At 41.5% G+C, this 18199-nt stretch overlaps 2 protein-coding genes and 1 long non-coding RNA gene across 3 annotated transcripts; 1 reads left to right on the top strand and 2 right to left on the bottom strand.

Annotated features, from left to right (window-relative positions):
• The first annotated feature begins 61 nt into the window (after positions 1-61).
• Positions 62-1858, top strand: LOC139069666 (uncharacterized). The gene is made up of 4 exons (XR_011520355.1): positions 62-204; positions 911-967; positions 1049-1159; positions 1721-1858. It is a non-coding gene; the product is annotated as an uncharacterized lncRNA (long non-coding RNA).
• Positions 1859-2269: 411 nt separating this feature from the next.
• On the bottom strand, positions 2270-5565 carry fam185a (family with sequence similarity 185 member A). The gene is made up of 8 exons (XM_015964098.3): positions 5052-5565; positions 4864-4973; positions 4430-4522; positions 4103-4241; positions 3327-3368; positions 3135-3230; positions 2910-3044; positions 2270-2781 (listed from the first exon to the last, which is right to left on the bottom strand). Exons 1-8 carry the CDS (start codon positions 5470-5472, stop codon positions 2669-2671), a joined length of 1149 nt encoding a protein of 382 aa, XP_015819584.1. The 5' UTR covers positions 5473-5565; the 3' UTR covers positions 2270-2668.
• A 655-nt stretch (positions 5566-6220) lies between these two features.
• Positions 6221-17998, bottom strand: LOC107388921 (uncharacterized). The gene is made up of 2 exons (XM_070550402.1): positions 10731-17998; positions 6221-7288 (listed from the first exon to the last, which is right to left on the bottom strand). The coding sequence occupies exons 1-2, from the start codon at positions 17914-17916 to the stop codon at positions 6588-6590; spliced, it is 7887 nt and encodes a 2628-aa protein (XP_070406503.1). The 5' UTR covers positions 17917-17998; the 3' UTR covers positions 6221-6587.
• Positions 17999-18199: the final 201 nt, after the last annotated feature.

Below are 18199 nucleotides of genomic sequence, written 5' to 3'. Positions count from 1 at the left end.
GGCTTCACATGCATGGTTTAGCCTAATGAGGCCCAAAAAATGTAAGGAATGATGGAAAAACTGGGATTTGGTCTGTTAATCAGATGTTTTTATCCATTTCCTCCCAGATGAGTGTGAAGTTTCAGATACATTCCAGCTGGATGCCAATTACTCCGAGAGGTCGTGATCAATGACATGCCTACACTGTCAGGCAGCTGTGTTTTTGTGAGTTCATTTTCATTTGCAAAGTATTTTAGCTTTCAAAAAGCCAGCATGACACTTGAATCCACAAAAGGAGCTTGTAAACACCTCACCTGTTTTTTTTACTTCCTGTACCAGAATGTTGTTTTGTACTTTTTTTACTCCTACAGACTCTACTCTCCAGATGTTCCTCTCTCTCTCTCTCTCTCTCTCTCTCTCTCTCTCTCTCTCTCTCTCTCTCTCTCTCTCTCTCTCTCTCTCTCTCTCTCTCTCTCTCTCTCTCTCTCTCTCTCTCTCTCTCTCTCTCTCTCTCTCTCTCTCTCTCTCTCTCTCTCTCTCTCTCTCTCTCTCTCTCTCTCTCTCTCTCTTCTCCTCTCTCTGACATTTCTCTTAACACCATTGCAGAAACAGCCAGTCTAACAGCTTTTAGTAGAGGGTAAGATCTGTTTACACCCTGTTGCTTTTTTTTTCTTAAACACGTGAAAAGAAGGAACATTGATCTATTTATTCCATCATGTGTGCTTTACGTAACAACAAGCTGAGCAACGTCAGCTGGAAATCCCTGTGCACCAGACCTGCAGACTACACGCTGCAGAATGCCCGAGAATGACTGATGACAGCCTAAGATTCGTGAAAATCCTCCAACACCTCATGCACCTGGACATCTCGTTCTGCAACAGGTGTGCACCTGTGCTCGCAGCAAATATCAACCCTGTATTTAATGTTTCAGGGTGAGCGATGTTGACTCAGCCAGAATCACACAACTGACAAGATGACCTCAAAAAAGGTAAGTAGTATGACTCTTAACCAGAACATTTCTTATCCCAATGTCACCACTAAACCAAATCTTCATTACATTACTTTGTAGCTCTTATTTCATGCATCAGTGGTGCCAAGAAACGCTTTGAGTGACTGCAAGAGGCTGAGTGTCAGCTCCATCCCTACTCTTGTCATCACTGGTTGTAACATCCAAGACCAGGTACTTTTACTCCTGTTGTTAGACACTTCTGAAGTAAATTTAACTTGCCAAGATGGAGAGCAGTCTGTATAAAAGTGTTTTTACTTTTAGGGAATGGCTACACTTAGAACACATCTGAAGAAGCTAGTGCTTGCTGAGTGCATAAAACATCATAGATGTTGACTTTGATGTACAAATATTTTACCCCAAAACTGTATTTTTAGATATTTTAGTGCATTTATGTTAGTCCTTTGGATAGAACATCAAGAACAAAAAATAATTAGCTATTCCAAAGAAGTAGTTTTACTTTCTCCTGATCTATGTGTGAAGATGAAAATAGGTTTTCTTGATTTATATTTTCACACGGACATTTCTCATTTAGTGGTGTTTACAGCTGTGTCTGATGGAGCCTTCAGAGTCTTTTGATTTCACTGCAGAGGTCTGCTTTTAATGCACTCATTAACTGTCAAGTTGTGTTTGCCCATTTGGATATAAACAGACCTAAATAACATTTGTAAAGGTAAGGCAGGAATCACAAACCACTGAAATCTATTTATTTGTTTTTCTGCAAAATTGTTATAGGTGTGGGGAAACTTGTTTATCCAATACAGAAGCGCTTGGATCAGCACAGACAAGTCTGCAGCAGCAGAGAGTGGCAAAACGCAGCAGGGTTAAGAGTCTTATTTCCTGGATTTGGACATCTCGCCTCGGATTGGATAACAGCAACATGACTCTACCACTGACTTGCAACGTGGATGTTTTATCTCTACACATAACACAAGCCTGGAGGAGTTTTTCTGTGTGGTGGAGCTGCTAATGCTAACGGTTATGTTCTACTAGCCGAGACGTTCTCTGCCGTTTCCTGGACGCTAAACCAACAAAAGCCTTCCCCGTCGTGAGTCATGATGGGTGAGTCCATGAATGTTAAGTGAGAGTGTTATGCAGATCTAGCAGGCATTTCAAAAACTAGAGTTTCCTTGTCTATTTTGTTTCAGAAGCTAATGCAGACTATTTTCATGTTCAGCGTGCATGAAAAACTCACAGTGACCAATTATATTCAGAAATAATATTATTAAATCAAACTGGTTTTTCAGAGTTCCACATCTGAAAGAAAGAATACAGACCTGAAAGTTTACTTTACAACTACTTCATTTTTATTATTTACATGCAACTCGGGTGTGTTCACAACAGGGAATAAGCACAACGGACGCTAATAAAAAAAATTTATGCCTAAGAACATTTTAAATATTTATGGCAAAGTATGTATAAATGATTAAATTCATCAAATAGAGCTCCATTGTACAATTAAACAAATGAAATGCAAAAGTCTAAATGCTGTTTGAGACTTTCACACGCTTCAGCCACCCAAAAAAACATGAACAACCTGTTTTTATGCTACACTTGATCTGACACCTGAGCTAAGAGCCTGTAGCAGTTTCCCAGACTCAGTGGGATCCGTGTGTAGGGCACTTTATTTATAATAAAAATACATCCTGAGTACAAACTTAAATTATTGGATAAATAGCATCATTATGATCCCAGATTCAAGGACTCAAACCAGCTTTGTGTCCTGAGTTTGACAGAACCTCTGTCTGCCTGAGCTTTGATCCGCCGCTCTACTGGTGACTCTTCATTCAAACAGCCTGAGAGAAACACAGAGCAGAGAAGAAAAAGAAAAGGAACACAACGTTCTGTGATCATTTACTTGTTGAAAGTTTAAACTTGTGTAATTTTATCACAGTGATGTCACGTAATGAGCGCAATAGCTTACCAGAGATTGTAGTGCAGCTGTCAGTGGTGTTGTTTTCTACTCCGTGCAGAACTACCTCCGGGCTAATATCCACCGACGCTCCACAAAGATCCACACCAGCTCTTAACGAGGACGGGACACGCACACTCACATCTCCTGCAAAAACAATTAATCAAATGAAACAATCATACAAAAGATGCATCAGAACAAAAAAAAGGTGACAGGCGTGTTACATTAGCTACTTACCTTCCTGACTGTAGAGTTCAGCAGCACCACCGTCTCCCACATAAACATCAATGTCTCCGCTGTTAGAGGAAACCTTCAGGAAGCTATTGGAACCATCTGCAAAGCAACGTTTCAGGTGTTTTTATTTTTCTACCAGCTTCTGATAAAATCCACACAGGTGGGGGTCGCCATGCAGTCAACCAGCCTGCTTACCAATAACAGTGTCTCCACACGCATTCTCCACTGTAAGGTTCCCTGTAACCAAAGAAAGCACAACATCGGGCTTAGTTAGTGACATGTCACATTTTCAACTAGAACCCGAAACTTTATCATCAGACAAAGAAAATTCCAATCCTGCACAGCTGAGGTGAAGATGTCTCCGTGTGTTTAGTGATATGAGGCTCATTTGTATCAGGAAAAAATTTAAATTCCTAAAGGATGACACTATTTTTATTATTTTACATCACAGAGCTGTTTGCCTTTGCGATCAAAGATTTCATCTTTTAAAGCTAACTGGCCGTTTTGGCTTATCGTAAAACAAAATAGTTGGAAGATGTGTGTTAAATTGAGACCACATTGCATTTAAATCAACCGTCCTTGGATCTGAGCCCAGAGTTCTGTATGTACCATGATCTAGCTTTACCAAACAACCTAACATGAAGCATGTGTGCACAAGAATTTACTTAAAAGCAACAGCTTTCCTTGTGAAATAAAGCACAACGGCAGCCATAAATGCTCTTAAATAAAGTTGTCACCCAAAAATATCACACACTGCAAAAAATACTAACAATCAAATAAAACATTTTAATAACAAGCATGTGTGCATTGCTCTTTTTTTGTAAACGTTCACTTGAGTGTGCCAATCAGAACTTTCTGAATATAACTTCCTCCGTCTGCACAGAGTTCAGAAGTAGCACACGCCACCTGCTGGCTATGAATCAGGATAAAGGCGTCCTAGAGGTGAGACATGGATGCAGATGTTTGCTCACCGTGTACATGCCCCAGTTCCACTCTCCCAGAGCTGGAGGAGACACAGCTGGACTCAGCATAGATGGCTCTGACCTTCAGCAGTCCGTGTTCAGTTGAAACATTCATAGTGGTGCCCTGGAGCTTCCTGACATTCACCACCTGCACAAAAAAAATGGCTTGAAAGCAAACAGATGAATAATTGTACATTTTTTTCTCAGCTATCTGCCGACATCAAAAACAGCAGAGATAAAAAAGAATCAGTTATGATGAAAAGTGCATCAAGCTGCTGCTGCCCTCTAATGACAGCTGAGAATAAGATCAGGGTGTTGTAATTCAGCTGTACTTACACCATCGCCTCTTGTGCTGATGTTCACATTTCCATGGATAGTTCCCACACCTGTAACATGTCCTCCATGAGCCTGTACCTCGACCTGATGACTCTAAAGTACAATAATTAAAACATTAGAAGAACTGATTACTTTTTATTACAAATTAAATTTATGTCCGTGCTTTTGCTGTTATGTTTACATACAACAACTAAGACAAATGTAACGAAAAACACATTTTTAGGATAAAATGATTTCCCTCTGTTTTATTAGGCAACAATTCTGAATTTGACTAATTTGTTGCTTTAATATTCTGAAATATTTTATAACAGAATTTTATACATAACATTTTTAAATAGTTATATAATATAACTAATAAATTCTTGACTGCTTTGCTAGTACACCCATAATTTAGAGGGTTGCAGTCTGCACAGACACATGTTAGACTCACCAACCTTAATAGAATGAAGTAAACAATTTCCCTGTTGAGTTTGCACTTTACAGATGTCGCACTCCATCCTCTTCACCTGTACATTACCTTTTCCTTCAGCAGTGATGAAGATATCTGGCAAAAACGAACATAATTAAAAAGTGAATTTAATAATGACATGTGCTGTGCTGAGGGGTTTAGAAGCCAACTCACTGCTTTTGATAGGTGCGTCCATCTTTATCGTTACGTCACTGTTTACCTTTTTAGCTGAGATCATCAGCACTTTGCTCCGATCATCGTAGTGGACCTGTAACTGGCCCAGAGCGACGTTTTGGTCGCCGTCTGACCTGAGCACCGTGATGAAGGCTCGGTCAGCCTCTGGGTAAGCATGTGGGTCCAGCGGGTGGACGGTGATGCTGCAGCCTAGCTTGGCCCTCACGGTGGTGAAGGGGCTGACGGACAGAGCCCACTGCTGCAGAGGAGACTCATTGTGCGTCGGTGACGTTTCGGGGACAGAACCGGAGCAGAAGGACCGTAAAGTGATCAAAGGGCACCGGGGAGCTGTGAGACACTTGTGGGACCAGCAGCGATGGAGCCCCAGCGATCCTCGTTGAGCTGCTGATGTCCAAAACATCTCTGTTGGTGAAGGAGAACTACTCAAACTACCGCTGATAACATGAGCTGAACACGCTGTCACGTAGCCGTGTCCGGTTACAGGTGTTTACTACAAGAAACATGAACATCCGGTTAGTTTTCAAAATAAAAGCTCAGTCCTATCATTAGAATCAGGTATTTCTATTGCTAAATGTGCGAGAATCACAACATATCTGTTAATTGTCTACTTAAATACGTTTTAAATTAATATTATTCCTCTTCACATTAACTAAATTAGTAGAGATTGTTTGGGAGCATAATAACCTCAGTTCTTATTTTAGTTATCCACGAGTCTTCTGTTTTTTTAAATCTGTACCTAAACCATCGACATATATACATAAACGTATACACACGAACGTTTGTTTGACCACGTTTTCTTGTTACTTAATCAAAACACAAATTGTTAAGACTGTTAGCATCATCAACAATTAGTTACGTCATAACCCTTTTTTATGCATTTATCGACAATTATTCATTATATAGTGGGAACCATATACTATTCCTTCAGATCAAAACCACTCACACTTGGATTTAGTCCATTATCAGAAACTTGACACACCGGATGTACATGTTTGTGTAAGTTTGGCTCCGCCTTTTGTCTGCTCTTAACCAATCATCCGAAACAGTATGTGACGTCATGTTTAAGCGAAGCGTTTTGGGAATTTGAGTATTTGCTTTTTCACTATCAGTTTTTAAATATAGTTTAATAAATTGAAAAAATGCAGACATTAATTTAATGTTGTTTTTATTTGTCTTCCAAACAATAATTATATTGAATCATATTTAAAAATCAACTGGCCGCCAAATAATTGTTGCCACAAACCCGTCAGATTTTCACTTCATACAGCTAGAAAAATAGCTTGTCTCACATTTTAAACTCAACAACAATTCCGCTTTAAAATTATTATAAAAGACACAAAACAAGCAAATTATTTACATAATCAGTCCTTTCAGTTCAACTTTCCCAATTTAAATGCCAGAAGGGGGCAGCATTGTGTTGAAAATTAATAATACGTGAGTTAAGAATAAAATATTTATTAACAGATTCATTTTATAGTTTTATTTTTGGTTATTGCCCTGAAAGGGAGTCGCAGCTTATTGCATAAAGGCTTTAGGTCTGATCATCATCCTGACTGACTTAAAAGACAGTCTCTCATTAGTGGGGTAGTACTCCTCTGATATATTATACCAGGTACCCCAGAAGATCCCATCCCGGACTCCTCTATATTTCCCATTATAATATCTCCCGTTGAGGTTTGCAGCCATGCAGGCATCAAACCACCACCCGGAGCTGTAATAGGCCCCGCAGTTCCCAGACGGATAGCGGTCGTGGTCCCTGTCCGGAGTGGTGAACGCCCTGTTGTTGTGGTCGTATCTCTTGCTGAAGCGCAGAGCATCACCTGCTGTTCCAGAGTAACCGTCTACTGTCAGCCTGTAGCGCAGCCGCTCACCGGCCACCCTGAACAGCTCGTACTGCGCGAATCCCGTCACTCCATCAAAATCCTCCAGCTCCACTCGCAGCATCATGTCCCTGTCGCGGGTGAGCAGGTGGATCATGTTGTTGCCTAACCAGAACTCTCCTCCATCCAGCACTCCGAAGCCGGTCTGGTACTCCATCCAGGTGCGGTTGAAGCTGACGCTGCCATCCTGTCGGCTCTGCAGGAGGGTCCACCCTCCTCCACCCAGCACCATGTCACAGAACACCGGGAAGCTTCTGCTCCGGAGGTCGGGGGTCACCAGGTAAACCCCGCTTGTAGTTTTTCCTCTCAGCAGGAGGTCCGAGCAATCTCTGGGTACTGTGAGGAAAAAATCCATTTAAAAAGGACATAGACAGGGGCAGTTCTAAGGAGAGTGATGACAGCTTAGACCCCCCCCCTGTGCCCACCCTTGTGCTTAAATAGGACATAAGTAGATTGATTTCTTTTGTGATATTTTCACTTAATGAAAGGTGTGAAACCACAGCATGTGAATGCATTTTTCTTTAAATGAAAAGTTATTCTGAGATGAATATTTTCATGTTGTTACTGAGATAGACAAGCTGCAATGGCAAATCTGTAAAACAAGCTAGCTTAAAACATTTTCTCTTACTGCTTAACAACATTCTAATGTGGCAAGGTGGAGAAACAAGGGTCCGGTGTCATGATCTTCAGTCATCCTGCCTCTCTGCATTGCTGTGCCCCACCTAGCTATGCTCACCTGTTGCTTGATGATGGTCTGTCTAATCATTTCCACCTGTGTCATTCTGGACATAAGCTTCCTCCAACCTCTACTCTGTGCCAGATTATCTGAAGCTCTTGCAGACAAAATCCAGCCTTTACCAAGCCAAGCATGTCTACATTTTTTGACCCTGTTTCTGCTCCCAGGACTCCTGCCTTTGCCTGCTAAGTCCCACAGACCTGGATTTCCCAGCTATCGACCCCTGCCTCCTCTCTGATTCCTCTCTGCCTGCTGGACCTTGGTGCCTTCCTGATATCTGACCCCTGTGTACCCACCTGGACTGTACTCATGACCATGCCCCCTGGATTGTCCTCCCATGGAGATTACTAACCATCTGCTCTGTTTATGTTGCTGCTCGTCAGGAAACTGTCAGCAGTCCAGCAAACGGTTCCTGTGCTCAGCATCTGGGACAGAGCAATAAATCCTCATCAATAAAGAACTATTACTGCTTTATTCTGGTGTTGGCTGAGTTCTTGGGTCCGATTCACTCCAGGTTCTGGTTCTGGTTCTGACACCCGGGTGGGATTCGATCCCTAGACTCCCAGATGAGTCACGTGCACTTACCAGTCAACCAAAGGGACATCCCCTTGGCCAAGTAGCCATGGCGCATGATCAATTGGGACACAGTGACAGGATGCTCACACTGTCACATCTCTACCCCCCCCCCCCCCCCCCCTTCCACAAGCACGTCCTCGTGCTCCCGTGCAGAGTGCAACAAATTTCACATCCATGGACCTATTTGACAGTACTACATGGATCCTGTTCGTGACGCCAAATGTGGCAAGGTGGAGAAACGAGGGCCCGGGCGGGATTTGATGCCCAGACTCCAAGGAGAGTCATGCACGCTAACCAGTCAGCCAAAGGGACATCCCCTTGGCCAAGTAGCCAGGGTGCGTGATCAAACGGGACACTGACAGGACACTCACTGTCACACTAACATATTTTGTAGAGGGAAAAATAAACAAAGTGGTTCTCTGGCATTTGTCTAAAAACTTCCATCGTTAACACAGCTTGTCCGAAACCAACGATTGGACCATCCAGTTGCAGTTAATTATTGAAAAACTTGTATCTAACAGTTCTAATCTAATTTCTATTGCTGTAATCACAAAAACTGGAAATACTTAAAAGCATGTTTGTAGTCTTTTTTTTTTGTCTAAATCCTGGGGCACACCGGAGGCAGACGTGCTGTCACGTCGTGGTTTTGAGAAGTCAAATGATCACAAAGAACGTGCCATCGAGCGCTTCTTGGGAAGTTTCGCGATAGTCACAACATCACGTGAGACACTTGGAACAGGAAGCTGGAAGTTACTCTATTGATGCGTGATCAGACTGGCCGTCATTTACAGAGACTAGTTCATTAAAAATGGCTAAATGCCTTGTTTATCAGAATATTTTAAGATCTATAGGGAGCCTAAGTCTCCTCCCTTTCTGGTCGGCTCATGGGTCCCCGGAAGAACGAAAAAATTGATGCAAGTCAACGGGGCTAAAAGAGCTATTTTCTAATCCACTTTGCCTTACGCCCTTGATCGCACATATGTTGTAGATGAAAACTAATGATGTGTGTTTTTACCTTGCCTGTCACGTACTTTGAGATTTATCAGCTTGTAAAAGTTCGTAATTAGCATGACTACAAACAAGACATTGGCACGTCGCATATATCACATTAGAATCTCCTCTGCCCCAGTGTAGCTGCTACTTATCAAATGGTCAGATTTATGGTGGCTCTTTCCTCCCGAAGGAAGAATTTGAGGCTCGCTGAACTTACAGCCATTTTCCTTCTGTTTTTCTCTGTGTATAATTCGAGGACGTCACTTTCATGAAGTGCATTTGTAGTCCTGGACTTATTTTCACACAGAACCTAAAATAATGTTTCCCCATTCTAAAATAAGTGCGTTCTTGGTATCAAAATGCTTCTTAAAATTCACGGACATCGTAAGTGAAATCCACGGCACATAACAAGCAGAATTAGAAAATAGCGTTTTTGGCCTCATTGATTGCATTACTTTTTTCGTTCTTTCGTGGACCCATGGTCCCATGTAAATGAGCGTGACTTAGGCTCCCTATAGTACTGTATAGTATAGTATAGTGCCGTACCACGCCGTAATGTTTGTTGAGTACTCCACAATGTTGTAAACATAGAACTCGCGCCTATCTATGGTGCGTCGGAACAGCTCTTCTGAGAAGCGGCGCTCCCCATGTAGCCACTCTCATCAACTATAATGGCATCTATGTAAAATGACGGCACAGACGCTGTGCGGATGCGGCGCAAGTGCGGGCGCAGAGCAGCACGTCTGCCTCTGGTGAGCCCAAGGCTTAAAATCCTATTGCAGCTTGAATGTAACCATAACAGTTGTTGGAATGAGGTCATACAGATGCAAAAGGTCAGAGATGTTAGAGGTGGACCTTCAGTGTAATTATAAGACAAATCAATTGTAAACATTTAAATACATACATTTAGTAACATAACTTAAATTAAGTCGATGTGATTGAGAAAATAGAACATTTTCTCCTGTCATTGTAAGATTAGCAGGACACTCCTATCATTTACTTTAATCGTGTTAGTGATGAGTAAATAAATTAATATATAAAGTCAATAATTCATCACAAGGATGTTTTAAAGCTGTTGTTTCCTACATTTTTGTGGTTTTAGCTTCACTACCGTCATGCAGAGCTACACATTTTGCACCCACATGCAGATTCTTCCTTTGACAGATGATAGCCATGATGTATGGCATGAAGATGATCTCAGACCACACAATCATTTTTTTAATTATTATGTGGGGATCATATAAGTTTATTGTGTGCACTTGAAATGCTTTCATTAATTTGCCAAGAGGGTTTTCAACATCCCTCACCTAATTATCTTGATGCATGCAGATAACTGACTTCAAATTGTTCCTGTGAAGCAGCTGATTAATTATTTTGTTGTTTTTTTCAGAGCCTAATTAATTTGTGTTGTTTTGTTAGTTTTCTGATGGAAACAAAGGAAATAATTGCAGAAACTTGAACATGCTCTCTTACCTTTAGATGATACAGATGTTGGGAGCCTTCCATTGATCCTGCCAGGCAGGCTGCCACTCTGGGACCCCTCAGGGCGCTCCTTTGGAAGTCCACCTCCCAGTCTCCCATTAGGATTCAGGCTGTTGTTGACAAAAGCCGCCACCTGGTTAATTTTCACCCTTAGCTCTCGTGCACTGGGAGTGGATGGCTGTGCAGCAAAGGGCTTGGGGTCAGAGGTTGTGGAGGCCTCTGACCTCAGGTCAGAGCTGGGTGTGAAGGTAGAATCCAAACTTCTGAGGACTGTGGTTTCAGGTGCAGTCTCCTTCACATAATGAAGGATTTTAGTCTCTATGAGGGAGTCAGATTTTGGAACTGGACTTTGTTGCGTGGGTCCTGGATTGGTGCTAGTGAAAACATGACGGAGCATCCCACTGGAGACTGTGTTTGGTCTTGTTGTCATTGGGATAGAGGGTGGCTGACTGGCTGTTTGTGGCCTCAGATCAGACGCAGTCCTGCTGTTTGGACTCAACATGATGTCTTCTGCGTTTGTGTAAGGGTGAGGGAGGTGTTCAGCGTTCAAGCTGTTAGAGGTCTTTGGACCCAACATGTGGGTTTTTCTTGTGCTGTTGCTGGATGTCTCTCTTGGGGAATGAGTCACTTCAGCAATCAGTTTTCCAAGGTCAGATGGAGATTTCACATCAGTTTGGGAGTTTGGGATGTTTTCTGAAGGGAGCCCGTTGGTTTTGGATGGGTGTAGAGCTGTTTTTGTCTTTGGACTTGGTGCTGGTTGTATTGGTTGTTTTGGCCTTTGAATGAGTTTTGGTCCTGGCTTGCCAATGTGTCTGGATGGTGGTCTGAACCGAAAGGGAGGCCTTGGTTTGGAGGTTCTGTTGGACTCTGGTGTTGGAATTTTTTCATATAGAGATACAGGCTTTAGGTTGAGTTTTTGGCCTGGTCTGGGTGTTCTAAGGCTAGAGTTAGTTTGTGGTGTGAGGACTGTCATAGGGTCTGTATCTGGTTTATGCTTTAAACCCATCTCAGCCTTTGGATGTTTTGGAGGAAGATTTGGTTCTGAACCAGGTTTAGGTCTTTTGTTAATGCTAGAAACATGAACATGTTTAGGATTTTGACCAGAGGCAGGTGTTTGTCCAGATGTTAACTCTTGATTGGATATAACTTTTTGTAATTTGTGAGTGGTGACTGTCTTCTGGTCATTTCTTGATGAAGCAGTTTCACTTTTAGATTCAGGGTCTTGGGTAGACTTAAGTTGTTGTTTGATTTCCTGACTGGGTTTATCAATCTGATCAGACGTACCATTAATTAAATTAGATTGAAATTTTTGTTCAGGTGTTAAATCTAGATTCAATTTGGGTTCATTTGATGGAATTTCTTCAGATCCATCCACAAATTCGGCTAAAGGCTTTGATGTAGCTGTTTCACTCTCAAATTTAGGCTCCTGGGATGGTTTAGGTTTGGTTTTAATTTTGATTTCCAGCCTGGGTTTATTAATCTGATCAGGCACAACAGTACCTCGATCAGATGTAATCTTTTGTCCAGGTGTTAAATCTGGATTAAATTTGGGTGTATGTGGAGGAATTTGATCTGAGCAACCCACAAACTTGGTTAAAGGCTTTTGCTTGTGTTTTGGTGTTGCTGTTTTACTTTTAGATTCAGGCTTTGGGATAGGTTTAGGTCTGTATTTAATTGTTGGTCTTCCTTGGATGGATTTATTCATCTGATCAGGTCTTCCTTGGATGGATTTATTCATATGATCAGGTCTTCCTTGGATGGATTTATTCATCTGATCAGGTCTTCCTTGGATCGATTTGTTTATCTGATCAGTTCTTTCTTGGATCAATGTATTAATCTGATCAGTTCTTTCTTGGATCAATGTATTAATCTGATCAGGTCTTTCTTGGATGAATTTATTCATCTGATCAGGTCTTTCTTGGATGGATTTGTTCATCTGATCAGGTCTTTCTTGGATGGATTTGTTGATCTGATCAGGTCTTTCTTGGATGGATTTGTTGATCTGATCAGGTCTTTCTTGGATGGATTTGTTGATCTGATCAGGTCTTTCTTGGATGGATTTGTTCATCTTATCAGGTCTTTCTTGGATCGATGTACTAATCTGGTCAGGTTTTCCTTGGATCGATTTCTTAATCTGATTAGGTCTTTCTTGGATCGATTTGTTCATCTGATCAGGTCTTTCTTGGATCGATTTATTCATCTGATCAGGTCTTTCTTGGATCAATGTATTAATCTGATCAGGTCTTTCTTGGATCGATTTATTCATCTGATCAGGTCTTTCTTGGATCAATGTATTAATCTGATCAGGTCTTTCTTGGATCGATTTCTTAATCTGATCAGGTCTTTCTTGGATCGATTTGTTCATCTGATCAGGTCTTTCTTGGATCGGTTTATTCATCTGATCAGGTCTTTCTTGGATCGATTTGTTCATCTGATCAGGTCTTTCTTGGATCAATGTATTAATCTGATTAGGTCTTTCTTGGATCGATTTGTTCATCTGATCAGGTCTTTCTTGGATCAATGTATTAATCTGATCAGGTCTTTCTTGGATCGATTTATTCATCTGATCAGGTCTTTCTTGGATCGATTTCTTAATCTGATCAGGTCTTTCTTGGATCGATTTCTTAATCTGATCAGGTCTTTCTTGGATCGGTTTATTCATCTGATCAGGTCTTTCTTGGATCGATTTGTTCATCTGATCAGGTCTTTCTTGGATCGATTTATTCATCTGATCAGGTCTTTCTTGGATCAATGTATTAATCTGATCAGGTCTTTCTTGGATCGATTTATTCATCTGATCAGGTCTTTCTTGGATCGATTTCTTAATCTGATCAGGTCTTTCTTGGATCGATTTCTTAATCTGATCTGGTCTTTCTTGGATCGGTTTATTCATCTGATCAGGTCTTTCTTGGATCGATTTGTTCATCTGATCAGGTCTTTCTTGGATCGATTTGTTTATCTGATCAGGTCTTTCTTGGATCAATGTATTAATCTGATCAGGTCTTTCTTGGATCGATTTATTCATCTGATCAGGTCTTTCTTGGATCGATTTCTTAATCTGATCAGGTCTTTCTTGGATCGATTTCTTAATCTGATCTGGTCTTTCTTGGATCGATTTGTTCATCTGATCAGGTCTTTCTTGGATCGATTTCTTAATCTGATCAGGTCTTTCTTGGATCGATTTGTTCATCTGATCAGGTCTTTCTTGGATCGATTTCTTAATCTGATCAGGTCTTTCTTGGATCGGTTTATTCATCTGATCAGGTCTTTCTTGGATCGGTTTATTCATCTGATCAGGTCTTTCTTGGATCGATTTGTTTATCTGATCAGGTCTTTCTTGGATCAATGTATTAATCTGATCAGGTCTTTCTTGGATCGATTTATTCATCTGATCAGGTCTTTCTTGGATCGATTTCTTAATCTGATCAGGTCTTTCTTGGATCGATTTCTTAATCTGATCAGGTCTTTCTTGGATCGATTTGTTCATCTGATCAGGTCTTTCTTGGATCGATTTCTTAATCTGATCAGGTCTTTCTTGGATCGGTTTATTCATCTGATCAGGTCTTTCTTGGATCGGTTTATTCATTTGACCAGAGGTTCTGTTAACTTGATCAAAAGGCGGTCTCTTTTCAGATTTAATGTCTGGATTGAATTCCTGCTCCTTCAAAGAATTTTCATCAGTCATTTCCACTGTTAAAAGTTTCAGATCAGGTTTTGATGTTACTGCTTCATTTTTAGATTCAGGCTTTTGAACCAACTTGGGTTTGTGTTTAATTTTGGGGATTTCCTGTTTAGATGTATTCATCTGATTGAAGGTCGCATTGACTTGATCAAGTGTGATTTTCTGTCCTGACTGCATGTCTGTATTGGATTCTGGCTCCTTGTAGGAATATTTCTCTGATCTTTTCACAGACTCAGTTGAAAACACATGATCAGGTTGAGATGTAGTTGTATCACTTTCAGATTCAGGCTGGTGGCTGGGTTTAGGTTGTTTTCCAATCACCCCCTGAGTAGATTCATTAGTCTGACCAGAAGAGGCATTAACTTCATCAGATGTAATTTTCTTTTCAGGCATTAATTCTGGAATAAATGTAGGTTCAAGTAAAAGACTTTGAATAGATGTGTCTATTGTTAGAGGCTTTCCATTGGGTTTAGATGGAGTTGTTTCCTTTTCAACTTTAATGTCTAGAATTGTTTTATTTGATTCAGGAATACTATCAGGAGTTGCATTAACTTGATATCCAGGCTCCTGGATGGGATTTCCATCAGATGTTTCCACATTATCTGCTGAATGCTTTTCATTAGGTTTGGATGTAGCTGTTTCCCTTTTAGATCCAGGCTCTTGGATGCGTTCAGGTTTATGCTTAATTTCTGTAGTTTCCATGCTGGCCTGATTCATCTGATCAGAGGTCTCATGAACTCTGCTAATTGTTATTTTCTGTTCAGGCGTTAAATCTCGTATAGATTTAGCCACCTGTGAGGGATTTTCAACAGATTTGTTCGCACCCAAAAGCTTTTGGTCAGGTTTTGATGAAACAGTTTCACCTTTAGGCGCTTTGGTGGGATTGAGATTGTGTTTAATTTCAGCAATTGCCTGGCTAGAGTGATTTATCTGATCAGAAGTTGCATTAACTCGACCAGAAATCAATTTTTGTCCAAGTTTCAAACCTGGCTTCGATTCAGACTTCTGTGAATGATTTTTATCAGAATTTCTCACTGACTCACTTAAAGGCTTTTGTTTCATTTGAGATGTAACCAATTCTCTATTAGATTCAGGCTTCATTCCTGTAATTTCTTGACTGAAATTTTTCATCCCATCGGAGGTTGAATGAACTCTGTGAGGTGTCACTTCAGCTCCAGCTGTTGAATCTGGTTTGGATTTGGGTTCTTGTGAAGCATTTTCACCAGTTATCTCCGCTGATTCAGTTTGATGCTTTTGATTTGGTTTTGGTGTCAAATGTTCTGTTTCAGTTCTCGTTGATGTCCTTTGTGCAGAACTGGAGATTTGTTCAGTCTTGTCATCCAGTTTTGTTTTTTCTTCACTTTCCAGTGTTTTCTCAGTTTTTTTCTTTTGGTCAGGCTTGTTTGTTTTAAAAGGATGAATTAATTTTTTCTCAGGTTTTGAGTTTTGATCAACATCTGGAGTTTTATCTGACTCGAGGTCTTTGTTGCCTAAAGGATGTCCCTCTGAATGTGTTGAGTTTACAGGCTGAGGGATTTGAACAGAAGTTGGAGGCCTTTGAGGAGGTTTTGGTTTATGAAACTGTAGCTTGTTTCGAAGCGTCAGGTCATGTTGGCGTGTTAAATTGTTTTTCTGGTTTTTATTGGGTACTAAAATATAAGGAGGAGCCCTTCGATTGGGTTTGGTAATGTGGGTTTGTTTTGGGTCCCTGCCAGTTTTAGGTTTCTCAGATGTAGGTTTGTGAGGAGCAGACTTCTGCTTTTGATTGTATTTCGTTTTCTTGTCAGGAATGGGAGCTTGGTTAGGTTTATGGTCATTCTTTAGATTTTTGCGCTTTTGTTCTGCTTCAGGCTTAATTTCGGGTTTGATCTTTTGACCAGGCTTCAGTCCTGGGCCTGGTGGAGATTCCTCAACACTCCTTATGTTGGAACTGATGTTCTTTTTAGGTGTCCAGCGGCTGCGATCAGTAACATTTGGTGATGCAGTCACACGTAAGGTTTGATAAGTTGTTGTAGTTGACCTTTCGTGACCCCGTGAACCTGTGCTAGGTTGCTCTGTTGTTGTTGTTGCTGTTGTTCCTGTAGCTGTTGTTACATCGGTGCCTTGGGTCTTAGAAGTATCGCCTGCTCCGTGGCTCAAGCTTTTTGTTAGTCCATAAACACCTTTGCTTTCATGACTGACATCTGTGATTGAGCTTAAAGTAAAGCTAGGGAAAGAAGGTGATGGAAGAGATGATGTCAAGGTTGTAACTTTGCTTGGGTCCAGCCTTGAAGTTGATCTCGTTATAGAAAGAGGAGTTGGGCTGATCGGAAAAAAGTCTGTCCTTTCAGTTGTTTTTCTGGAGGATAATTCTCCATCACCGTCTCTCTGCACACTCTCTGCTTTAATCTCCCTGTCTTTGTCATCCACCTCCCCCTCTTTTAAAGTCTTCTCTTTTCCTGAGCGCCCAGTGCTCTCAGTCTGTTTTGGGTTCTCGTTATTCCGGCCCACTATTATTCCCGTTTCCATTTCCTCCCTTGTCTCGCCCTCCTGTTCCTCTTGCTCCTCATTTCTATGATCTCCACGATTCTCGGACAGCTTGGTTTTATCGCCGGCTTCAGTTCTGCTTGTTTTGTTTATGTCTTCTTGCCAAACATGAATGTTGCTTTCTTCTTTAGTTTTCTCCTTGTTTTTCACGTTAGTCAGTATCTTTTTTTCATCTTCGCTCTCCAGCTTATCCTCTTGAAACCCCTTCAAGTTTCCTTTAAGTGCATCTTTGATTCTGTCCACCTCCCTGTGATCTGTCTCAAAAACATTCTCACTTGTCACATCGACTGTTCTCGTGTTTCCACCAGCAGTTGGCGTCCTTTTCTGGTCCGAGACATCTTTTCCTCTTGCACCATCTCCTTTTGGTTTTCCATCCTTTGCTCTCACTTCTGACAGGCTTTCTTCCCTCTCTTTTTCTTTTACAGCTCCTTTGTTGCCCTTTCTGTCTGTTTCCCATTTGTGTCTTTCTTCCTCTTCCAGGATCACCCTCTTTTCTGTGTCTGTCTTCTCCACCTTTACGGCATCATTTCCACACTCGAGATTGAAATCTCTTTCGGTCTCTGGTCTCACATTCATCCAGTTCCTCACATCTGCGCGTGTACTCTTACCTTCCGTCTGCTTGTCATGCTCTCTTTCTGTTTGCCTTCCACACCTTCTGTCATTGTGGCTCTCACAACCTGCACACATCTTCCTCAGCTCATCAACGCTGTCCTTCAGTTTCTGCAGGTCCTGCATGATATCTTCCAGCTCTCTGAGATGTGGCAAATGAACAGTCAGTGGCGGCAGGCTTAACAGGTACGGGCACGTGCTCCCATGTTGCCCCTGTCTGCATGCTCCCTCTGGTTTCAAAGTTGCAGCGCAGGGTCCAAATCCACAATCACCCAGGAGGACTCCTTCCTCGGCTCTGATCCAAGGGAGGCTCGAGAAGGCCAGCAGGGTCCCACACACACACAGTGCTGTTAATCTCATTGTGTCTTGAGAAGAAAGAATAAGACTAGAGGAGGGTGAGGGTGTAAAAACACCCAACTCTGTGTGGGAAGCGCAGTGACAGTGAGAGGAGGAGGTGAGGTAGGAGGGAGAAGAGGAGGGAGGAGAACTGCAGCAAGATGAGAATCAGAGACGTCTCAAAACGGAAACAGGTGGGGGGGAGTAAAAGTAAACAGTTTTACCTGTCAGCGATAAGCTGGAAGTGTTGGGAGAAAAATAGCTAAATCATTTTGACCTTATCGCAGAAACAGACCTGACCCGAATA

This window comes from Nothobranchius furzeri, chromosome 4 (genome assembly GCF_043380555.1).
Source record: "Nothobranchius furzeri strain GRZ-AD chromosome 4, NfurGRZ-RIMD1, whole genome shotgun sequence".
NCBI lineage: Eukaryota > Metazoa > Chordata > Actinopteri > Cyprinodontiformes > Nothobranchiidae > Nothobranchius > Nothobranchius furzeri.
The sequence above is the reverse complement of the archived record's forward strand: the minus strand, read 5'-3'. Positions and strand labels throughout refer to the sequence as shown.

What these genes read in the sequence shown, in the direction of transcription:
- fam185a (XM_015964098.3), bottom strand. Translation starts at nt 5,472, where the DNA reads ATGTTTTGGACATCAGCAGCTCAACGAGGATCGCTGGGGCTCCATCGC. An exon ending in TCAGCACAAGAGGCGATGGT is followed by an intron (nt 4,242 to 4,429) that starts GTAAGTACAGCT and finishes TTTTTTGTGCAG; the next exon opens with GTGGTGAATGTCAGGAAGCT. An exon ending in GGAACTGGGGCATGTACACG is followed by an intron (nt 3,369 to 4,102) that starts GTGAGCAAACAT and finishes CTTTGGTTACAG; the next exon opens with GGAACCTTACAGTGGAGAAT.
- LOC107388921 (XM_070550402.1), bottom strand. Translation starts at nt 17,916, where the DNA reads ATGAGATTAACAGCACTGTGTGTGTGTGGGACCCTGCTGGCCTTCTCG. An exon ending in AACATCTGTATCATCTAAAG is followed by an intron (nt 7,289 to 10,730) that starts GTAAGAGAGCAT and finishes TTTTCCTCACAG; the next exon opens with TACCCAGAGATTGCTCGGAC.